Genomic DNA, 10,479 nt, shown 5'->3' with positions numbered 1-10,479 from the left:
TCTTACATGTATTTGAAAAACAAGATTGCATTATGTCACCCCTTCGCTATGGTCAAAGGGATGAATAGTGTGTGCAGGCAAGAACAACTACAAAATCCTTTTTTGAGGAGCAATTAGTTTCTTTCCTTTTACTAAATTTTGGAAACTCGTAGAATGTGGAATAAGAGCATGCCGGAATTCTTGTTTGCCATAAGAATATCGGCAATTGAGGATAAATAGAGGTCAATGCTCGATTGTCATGATCTATAAGAAATGCTGTTTAATTATTGATGGATGGCTATTCTGTAGAATGTATATCAGGTGCCAGTGAGGGCCTCTTTGCCAGGTATAGATGCTAAATTGTGTGTTCTTTTTTCCCCCCCTTTTTATAAGGACTCGAGTTCAGTGCTCTGTATATTTTGCATTGTTGTGCACGTTGGCATCAGTTGTTATTTGGTACGTAGACTTTGTTCTAGTCGGTCATCCCAAATAATCTCACTGTGGTCATTGTTTATCGTATCGTGAAGGCCAGGCTTCGTTATTAATGCTCTGCTGGGTGGTAAACGGAGGGAGGGAGGGAGCTTCACCGGTTTCGCCTCTGTCATCAGTAATGGCGCCATCACCTTACTGCAGCTATCTACTTTCCACTTCAGAGGGCCGACAGGTAGTAAGTAATACATTATTAACATTTAATCATGCATTCAAGAATATGCACCACTCACTGCTAACAGAGGGAGATGAATGGGAAATATATGTGTTTTCCCTTCCGAGGGAAAATTACAAGTTTATTATGATGGCGATACAAAGTTTATTGGGGACATAATAAAGAAATAATTGATTGATGCCAAAGGCGGTGCTTAATTGGGTCGGTCAATGTTTAGAGATGCATGCTTGTGCGTCTTCCCAATTGATGCCCAGAAATTTTGGATCCCATCCGACCATTTGACACCAATGTGAGCTGTTGGAACCGAAACGGGAAATATATGTTTCTTTTACGGTTGCTCAATTGGGAACGGAAGCTTTCTTCTTATTCGTGTTTATGAGAGACCAGAAAGATCAAATACATGTATCATCACATGGTCGACCATTAATTTACACACCATTCATGCATGCATTCATGCATTGCAAGTGTTTTCTTCGGGTAAGTAGCGGCCGACTCGGTGTTGCGACCTCCGCGGGGAGGTCGCGAGTGCGTCACGGGCGGCAGAAGCAGCACCGGCTATTAATTGTCACCCTTCCCTCCTCTTCAATATCCCTGTGCACAATTAGCTCAGACCTCTCTCTCTCTCTCTCTCTCTCTCTCTCTCTCTCACGTATTGAGATAAAGACCAAGGAAGGAGATGGACTCCGTTTCAGGTGAGAGCGGCTACTGCTCTACCACCGGCATCTATCGCAGTCCTTTGGTTCCCCCTCCTCCTCTTCATCTCCCATGCGTTTCCCTCCCCCACTTCCTCCTCCTCTCCACCCCGGCTCCCCCCACCAAGCCGGCCTTCGTCGACGCCGTCTCCGGCGACTCCCTCTCCTACGCCGAGCTCCACTCACTCACCGCCGCCGCCGCCTCCGCACTCTCCTCCGCTGGCCTACGCCGCTGGGACCTCGCCCTCCTCGTCTCCCCTAACTCCATCCACTACCCCGTCCTCGCCCTCGCCGTCCTCTCCCTCGGCGCCGTCCTCTCCACCGCCAACCCCCTCCTCACCCACTTAGAGCTCCAGACGCAGGTCCGCGACTCCGAGCCCGTCCTCATCATCGCCGCCGTCGAGCTACTCCCCAAGCTCGACGGCATCCTCCCCGGTCGCCCCCTGATCCCGATCGAGCCCTTCCTCGCCTCCCTGCCCCGCGAAGTTGACCCGCCCTTGCCCGAAGTGGACGTGGGCCTCGGCCACCCGGCGACGGTGATGTACTCGTCGGGGACGACGGGGAAGAGCAAGGGGGTGGTGAGCACCCACGGGAACCTGACTGCCACGGCGAGCCTGCTGCGGCACGTGTGGGGGGGCGAAGCGCGGCGCGATGATGTGTACGCGTGCGTGGTGCCGCTGTCGCACATGTTCGGGTTCTCGGTGCTGGTGTGCGGGACACTGGCGTCGGGGGCCACCACGGTGGTGCTCCGGCGGTACTCGGTGGGGGAGCTGCTGACGGCGGTGGAGCAACACCGAGTGACGCGGCTCCCCGCGGTGCCCCCTGTGGTGGTGCAGATGGCGCGGTCGTGCCGCGCGGGTTTGGCCGGCGGACGTGGTCTGCGGTCGCTGAAGGAGGTCATCTGCTCCGGCGCGCCCATCGCCAGGGAGCAGTTGGAGCGCTTCGTCGAGTGCTTCCCCGGCACCACTGTCTCTCAGGTGAGTCACACGTCCTTCCTTACGCATTGCTCCTATGCTGACCGTCGGATCACGATCGAATGGTCTCCTCAAATTACAACAACTAAAAAACGGCGTGTTCTCGAGATGGACGACTGGGATTACATCCGACGTCACCCATCCGAAAAAGGAATTAAATTCTCACATGGAACGCAATACGAGCCGCTCCACTGCGTGTGCTCTTACAATCGGGTTTTGGTGAACGGTGGCCGTTCAAATAAGATCCGACGGATCTTATTTGGTGTGTCAGGCCCAAACTTAATGACCAGAAGCTGGCAAGAATTAATTTGACCACTTTCTCTACTTCGCTTTGTGATTTAAATGCCTGTCTCTGCTCCATAGTCCAAATCGAAAGCCAAGAAGTCAACATTTGCAAAGCCGAGTCCTCAATCGTGGGATCATTATTATTATTATTATTATTATTATTATTATTGTGCTTCAGATGTTAATGGTTTTGCCATGAACACATGTAGATAGATTATTAAGCTTATCGAGTACCCCTTTTCTTTTAACAGTCATTTGCTCAAATCAGCTACATTACTACTGCTATGCACATTTGCTTGGCATGCGCATGGGGAGGAGGTTCTTCTTAGACATAACAATATTTGGTGCAGTGCTATGGATTAACCGAAACCAGTGGCCCCATAACTGTGTGTGATGGGGTCAGAGGCCGATTCCACGTCTCCATCGGAAGGTTGATCCCGACAATGGAAGCCAGGATTGCTGACGTGCGTACAGGAAAAGCTCTTCCACCGTATCGACATGGCGAACTGTGCGTCAGGGGGCCTCTCGTCATGCAAGGTACGTGACGCACCCATTGCATGCACGCACACTTGCAGGAGAGCAAATTAATAGCATTCCACAGAGGTGGTGGTGTCTTCATCTGAACCCTGGAATCCTGGTGTGGGGTATCTATCCCTAGGCTACATGAAGAACGAGGAAGCCACATCTCTTGCCATCGACCGAGAAGGGTGGCTGCACACCGGCGACTTGTGCTACATCGACAAGCGTGGGTTGGTCTACGTCGTCGACAGGATCAAAGAGCTCATAAAATACAAAGCTTACCAGGTTCTCTTTTGCTCAGCTTTCGATGACGAGCACTCGATTTGCCAGTTTCAGCCGATGCTTGCTTGGGGCATTGCAGGTATCTCCGGCGGAGCTTGAAGAGGTTCTTTCTACGCATCCTGATGTCATGGATGTTGCTGTCACTTCGTGAGTAAAAGGACTGCTTAGTTTTATTGTGATGGCGTTAATCGATTTGGTCACTGATCTAATATGACTGTGGGAAACTATAACTTGATCGAGAACTTTTCTCTTGTAAAAGGGAAAAGATAAAGAGGAAGAAAACACACTTGGCAGAACAGCTTAGCGATGAAAAGAGAACACAGGAGAAGAGTCTAGTGCATGTCAAATATTAAAAGACTAGTATACATGTATGACAGTGACCATTTCGATAGATATTTGGTAAAATGGCACCACACAATTCTAGTTAGAAATGGACTGCATTCACTTCTGTCGGTATCTAGCGTTGTTTCTGAAAGGGTAATGGCACTGCTATTCCCATGATTGGGTGTGTGAAAGTTCCAACTTTGATAGCAGGTACCCTGATGAAGAGGCAGGGGAGATCCCTGTGGCATGCGTTGTCAGAAAGCCGGGCAGCAATGTGGAGGAAGATGATATCTTCGCTTTCATGGACAACAAGGTAGAGGGCAGACTTTTAATATTCCATACACAGAGATTAGAACACTGTCATCTTCCTATCCAACCAAATAATAGAAAAAGGAAGATAGCAAATGCTGTTGGAAATATTCATATATGAATAGGGAGGATAGTCTCATACCCCACCCCACGCCCCTAAGGATCGAAAGAACCCAATTACATACACTAGATTTTACCGACAACATGATAACTCAAGTTTTTGTTTGACCTCATGCATATATTAACCTAAGCAAATCCGTAATAGATTCTTGGCAATAAGGGCTATTGTGATTGAGAAGAGAGAAAAAGGTTTATATTTTTGAATTTGTGTTTGTATAGGTGGCTCCTTACAAGAAGATTAGGAAAGTGGCTTTCGTGGAGTTCATCCCAAGATCTCCGTCAGGGAAGATCCTGAGGCGGCATCTGAAGGCCGCGGCTGTTCGCCGTCAGAGACGAGAGATATCTGCAAGGCTATAGAATAACATGTCACGAAGCATCACTTCCTTGAGCTGCGTTCGCCGTACTGTACGGAATGGATGTTGTCGGATTGGGAGGCTTTGCTTCTCTTACTGTTTGTTTTCCTTTGATGTTGTTCTCTAATCTGAATAAGTCGTCGTTTGATTCTATGTCAACAAACGGTGTAATAACACCACAGAAGGTTGCAAAGATTTGTTACATGAGTTCATCTAAATTTCCTTGGATTTCTCCCGACAGCTTTGGGATCAACACTTACTCAGCCACTATTATTATTTGATGAAAGAAACAACACATTGTTTGGTGAGAGCAGCAGTTGGATTCAAAATGTAGCAAACACCAGAAACCAGGAGATTGAGAATTACAATAAAGAACCGAACCATCTAACAGAGGCATAGTCGTTTCGAAATCAAATCGGATACTGCATTTAAGCTACGTAGCTTATCGTCGGGGCATATATAATTTGGTCCCATATGACCAGTGCTCATGGCTCACGAGAACCAACAGTTTACGATCTGCAATGATCAATCAACGTATAATTGGTTTGTTGGTAATAATGCCATGAAATAGACTGAGTTTAATGTAACACACACAGTTACATGGCATCCTTCGATAGCAGGTTGTGAGACTGCATTCTCCGTGCATTTGTGAGTCCATCGGTTGCGTCTCCTCTTTCGAAGACGGCGGCAGCACCCATCCCTGTGCCTGCACATACCATACAAATATTGGTCAGGTATGAACAGCAAAATCAGAGGAAGAGACAGTGGACGGTAAGAGAGGATGGACAGACCTATGCACATCGAGATGACCCCAAATCGGCAATCTTTTCCCCTTCGTTTCATTTCATTTAGGAGAGTGCTCACACTGCGAGCACCTGCAATGAACAGAGAAGCAATCACATATGACGTCCACCATCAGCCAAGAGCAGAATTTCCTCGATCATCTTATGGTTCGAGTGAATCAGAACTCTTCAATATTTGAAGATAGAAGGAAAAGATACCAAAGATAATAGAGAAGACAACAAAATATCCTCTATCTTAAGATAATGCCCCAGTGGAATTTAATCCAACTATTTGAAGTTATTCGTAATATCATGACTAAAAAAAATCATGCTAATTAATGAAAAGGCATGAAAGAGAAAGAGAAAAATCTGCAATCTCGTAAGACGTACTCGCATTTGATTTCCCAAATCCTCCGTACCGATCACATCGAACCATCTATGATCGATGGTGATTTTATATAAGAAAATATCTTAATTGCAACTGCAGTTAGTAAGAGATAATGGGTTACCATCTAATGAACCCATATACTAAAAGGTCATCGTACCCAATAAACAGGGCTTTGCTGAACTATTTTGATTCTAAGATGACAAGAAAACAAGGATGCTAAGAGATGAATGGTAAACACTCCTCGTTGAATAGGATATTTGTCAATCATAAAATATCAACCTCCTCCCGCATTGATCACATGCATCCAGAACAGATGCACATTGAAGAAAGATGTTTGGTAGTTCCTGCAATAAAGAAATAAACGGTGGCAAATACCTGTTGCACCCAAGGGGTGACCAAGAGCGATAGCACCTCCATTAACATTTACTTTTGTCGCATCCAGCTCCAGCTTCTTGCAGCAATATACAAATTGAGAGGCAAAAGCCTACACAGAAGCAACAACAAATATCAAGACATGCAATAATATAACTGCATGTTACCAAAGACAGTTATCGAAATACAAAATTTATACAACCTCATTAATTTCAAACAGATCGATGTCTTCAATCTGAAGACCAGCAGATTTTACTGCAGCTGGAATTGCTACAGCCGGACCGACACCCATGACAGCAGGGTCAACGCCAACCGCAGCAAAACTCCTGAAGTTATCAAGTAAATATAACTAATGGATAATCTTGGAAAATTATTCTCTCTTCAGAATAAAAAAAGATCACCACAGATATCAATGACCATGATAAAATGTATAACACAAGCCTTACAAAGGTTAAGTTAAAAACAAACAGTTTAGGCCAATCAAAACTATGATAAGGGTGGTCGAATGAGCAGTTGTGACTGCTGAAAAGATTGAACTTAACTATCTTATTCACCCTTAACAGTTTGCTCTTTGGCATGGTCTTGTACTGCTGTAGTTTAAGAATATGTTTACAATCATTTCATACCACCAAATATGAACCATCTGTATTGGTTATATTTGGTTACATTAAGTAAAAACTTCTGTCAAGGACAGGCTTTGATGTAACATGAACAAATATGTAGGATAGGATAGGAAATGGTCCTTTTCGTTGTATAATGTAAGCTCATCAAAGCAATAAGCTGCTACAACAATATAGTGTCCAAAAGGGATTTAAGTAGTTGTGATCATATCGGTGCTAACTTGCAAAACAAACAATATTCATGTTACAAGACGAATCACTCTCAGAGCTCGAGTTAAATAGACAAATTTACATAAGGTTGATTATGGTAAGCAGCTTAAAGCTTCACTGCACAAAATCAATGTACCAGAAAAACAAACTTAAGCATATGGAATGGGCCAGGTTGCTGTCAGGTCAACAATGACCAGATCCACAAAACTGAAACCTTCACTATACTCAGACCTAGACTGAACCATCATGAAGATTAGACCAAAACTTGGCCCAACCATAGAGAACAAAGCTCAGGTTGGGCTGACTGATCTGAGTCCTTGGTTGATATCGGTGCTACACGGAAGGATTACTTGTTTGGGAAGAAAGACTATTGAGAACATGATATTTAGATATATGCCACTTCAAACTCAAATCAGTTATAAAGCCACAAGCTAAAAGAGTTGATCGGTTTCTAGCCCAAAAAAACCTTACCGGCTAAATCACCAATCAGAATCCAACATGATGACCCTTGAAATTGCTAACCGCTATTTCTTTGAGTCAGCTCACAGCAGAGAGAGACTGGCCCATTCACACCCTCTAAAAGCCTATCCAAAAGCCAACTTTTGGCAAGAAAGGCTTGCAGGAAAGATAAAAAAAGGGCAGGAAAGACGTAACACCTATCCCCCTTCTTGTTTATTTATTTATTTTTTTGTGTACATGAGCATGATGCATATGCATTCATAAAGTAAGTTCAAGCAAGTGAAGCAAGGACCTCAAGCTATTAGATTCAAACAGACATGATTTATATTAGTACAAGAATAGATTTAATATTCAACGAAATATACAAAATTTAACCTGAATACACCAAGGATAGGAAATCCATTTTGCATTGCTACGTCTCTCCTCATCAAGAGGACTGCTCCAGCACCATCACTTACCTGACTAGAATTGCCTACAATAAAGTGTCACATACAAATGACTGCCAACAGAGAACCAGCTGATAACATATTCATCATATAAAAGAGAATTTTAATACCAGCAGTTGTACTTCCATCCTTCTTAAATACTGGTTTTAGCTTTGCCAAACTAGAGATGGAAGTTTCTGGCCGGATTCCATCATCCACGGATATGGTCACCTGCTTTTCCTCACCAGTTTTTGGGTCCACAATCTTCAAAAAGTTAATCATATCATCAGAACCAAGAATTAGCGAGCAATAGGTGCATAAGCTTTAATTTTGGGCCAATGATGGTTACTTTCTTGTGGTATATGTTGGGTGATACTATTGCTACTGACTGACTCGAGGCCAAATGATATTAAATTGCTAAAGGAAGCAAAAACGAAAAAGAAAAGGTATCGTGATAGGATCAGTCACCTTTGTGGTAACTGGTATGATTTCTTCTTTAAATTTACCGGCAGCAGTTGCTGCAGCTGCCTTCCTATGAGAATTAACCTGACCAAAGAAGAAAAGTACTTTAAGACAATAAAAAGCATCGAAACACCAGTATAATCAATGGCAACAGACGCACAGCAGCCTGGTCTTGCTCTTGTCTAGTCACACCATAGCGATGTGCAACATTCTCAGAGGTAATTCCCATGGGAAGTAGACAATTTTGGGCTTGCTGAAATGCATTTACCTGAATCACTCAGAAAAACTCTGCAGTCAGAAAAAGAATGCAAAAACTATCTTATGGAAAACTAAACAAGACTCCAAAAGCATACTTTTGGATTTATTGAACCGTCCCACGACATTGAATTTGTGGTCATAGATTCTAACCCAGCACCGATTCCTGTTTTGGCAAAGGGAAAAAGAAAAGATTAGGAGACGATTATTGCTCCAGCACAAAGGCAAGGAAACCAAAAGGACCTCACCGATATCATAGAATCCAGATTTAATAGCAGCAGCAACATCAGCAACTGCCTGAAGGCCTGACGAGCACTGCCTGTTGACAGTTCTGACTGGAACAGTTTCTGTGGGGAAAATTTTATGTTGTATGATGTAACAAAACTGTACATAAAACACCAACATAAATAAGAAAGCAGGAAGCCTAGGTACCAGGAAAACCAGCATAGAATGCTGCCATCCTGCATTCAGTTGCTCTTTGGGCGCCTGGTGCCAACACAGTACCGACCACAATATCACCCACTTCATTTGGGTTTAGGTTCGTCTTATCCAACAATGCCTATATGAGAAAAAGATCTTTTTGAGATTACCTCCACTATTTAATCTCTACCTTATCAAACACAAATCTGAGGAAAACAGACCTTCAGCACAGCAGTAAGCAGCTCCTCAGGATATGTATCCTTGAAACCCCCTCTCTTGGACTTGCAAATCGCAGTTCGATAAGCACTAAAACATATGGTGGTAGGATTGAGAACGATCAGGATAGGAGCAGAACACATAAACGAACAACATATGATGTGATAAACCATCGGAAATCACAACTAGCAACATACTAAACCAAGAATGAAAGAAGGCTCTAGTGGCTTGTAGGAAGAAAGATCACACTACAATAGTACTCAAACGACAACAGTCGTAAAATTAAGAAAACAGAAAGAAACTTTCTGTTTGACGACTGAATCATTGAATCATTGACAGAAGGTCTTGACGACCGAACCATCCTTCTAATTTAGCCAGCAGCAGTACACTTTCTCAATTCATTAGCATCTTGAAATGAGTTGAGAAGCAACATGGCCATTATAATCACTACCACAAGCGGTCAATGATGTCAGCCGATCATGACATCCTTGTGGAGTAACAAAACACTTAGGTGCATCATAATAATTGAACACAAATCTTCGCTGTAACTTACTCATTTGCCTTAGAATCCTTTTGTATTTTCTTTTGGCAATAAATCATTGTCAAAATTTAACAATTACATTCTAGAAAACGACAACCTTCTTTCAAAAAGAAGTACAATTATTTTGGACAACAAATAATCGATATGTCCAAATTTCACGATTACCTTGTAAAATTCTATTGGTTTACGATCTCACTTTTCCTCCCTAACAAATACTACAGTCTCCTTCCATATATCAAATACGAATTGAGGGAATTAGAATTCTGACCATTAATCACAACTCAAACAAAACAAAATTAAATTTACATATGAGAAAGAACTTACGCGACAACCACGACGTCATCGCCGAAGCAGGAATTCCTCTGATAAGCCGCACTGTCCCCAGCGGCACAAACAGAAGCCTGTCGTCGAGAATTTAAAAGGGGGGAAATGGTGAACTGGCTGTTTTATACCACAACAGAAACGGAACACGTCCAATATGATCGAACCAAATCAACAAAGGAAGAACCCAACACATAAAAGTAAAAAAAAAAACCCTCCAACGCGATGAATCACGATACAGGAAATGAAACACTAACTGATCCATCCACCACCGTGACGGAAAAGACAGGGTGGGAAGCGATTACCGATATCAAATGCGAACCATTCGGGGACGAAGAAGGGGAGGGTCGGAGGTGTCGAAGGAGGACCCGCTGCCGATCGATCGCCTTCTCCATGTACTTGATCCGATGCAGATCGCTTTCCCCCCTTTCTCTCTCTCTCTCTCTCTCTCTCCTCTCTCTCCAGAGATATTTCTTTTGTATCACCGGGCAGAAAGAAGCGTTCACG

The 10,479-nt window shown here is 43.7% G+C and overlaps 2 protein-coding genes across 6 annotated transcripts; one reads left to right on the top strand and one right to left on the bottom strand.

The window, feature by feature from the left end:
* The first annotated feature begins 1,109 nt into the window (after window positions 1-1,109).
* On the top strand, window positions 1,110-4,970 carry LOC103973112 (putative 4-coumarate--CoA ligase-like 8). Of its 4 annotated transcripts, none has more exons than XM_018821309.2 (6): window positions 1,110-2,312; window positions 2,945-3,131; window positions 3,196-3,398; window positions 3,475-3,542; window positions 3,930-4,032; window positions 4,368-4,970. In XM_018821309.2, exons 1-6 carry the CDS (start codon window positions 1,320-1,322, stop codon window positions 4,503-4,505), a joined length of 1,692 nt encoding a protein of 563 aa, XP_018676854.2. In that variant the 5' UTR covers window positions 1,110-1,319; the 3' UTR covers window positions 4,506-4,970. The 4 variants fall into 4 exon arrangements, with proteins under 4 accessions (XP_018676854.2, XP_018676853.2, XP_009385865.2 ...); XM_018821308.2 differs by having other exon boundaries at window positions 3,927-4,032; XM_009387590.3 differs by having other exon boundaries at window positions 1,112-2,312; window positions 3,253-3,398.
* LOC103973111 (3-ketoacyl-CoA thiolase 2, peroxisomal) lies at window positions 4,744-10,479 on the bottom strand. Of its 2 annotated transcripts, none has more exons than XM_065125255.1 (15): window positions 10,278-10,479; window positions 9,976-10,052; window positions 9,116-9,200; window positions 8,907-9,033; window positions 8,723-8,821; window positions 8,573-8,640; window positions 8,380-8,487; window positions 8,226-8,303; window positions 7,889-8,021; window positions 7,708-7,804; window positions 6,246-6,369; window positions 6,047-6,155; window positions 5,293-5,376; window positions 5,094-5,207; window positions 4,744-5,017 (listed from the first exon to the last, which is right to left on the bottom strand). In XM_065125255.1, the coding sequence occupies exons 1-14, from the start codon at window positions 10,365-10,367 to the stop codon at window positions 5,098-5,100; spliced, it is 1,389 nt and encodes a 462-aa protein (XP_064981327.1). In that variant the 5' UTR covers window positions 10,368-10,479; the 3' UTR covers window positions 4,744-5,017; window positions 5,094-5,097. The 2 variants fall into 2 exon arrangements, with proteins under 2 accessions (XP_064981327.1, XP_009385864.2); XM_009387589.3 differs by having other exon boundaries at window positions 5,102-5,207.

The sequence above is a fragment of the Musa acuminata genome, chromosome BXJ1-3 (assembly GCF_036884655.1).
Source record: "Musa acuminata AAA Group cultivar baxijiao chromosome BXJ1-3, Cavendish_Baxijiao_AAA, whole genome shotgun sequence".
Taxonomy (NCBI): Eukaryota; Viridiplantae; Streptophyta; class Magnoliopsida; order Zingiberales; family Musaceae; genus Musa; species Musa acuminata.
Note: the sequence above shows the minus strand (reverse complement) of the source record. Positions and strands in the feature narration are given on the sequence as shown.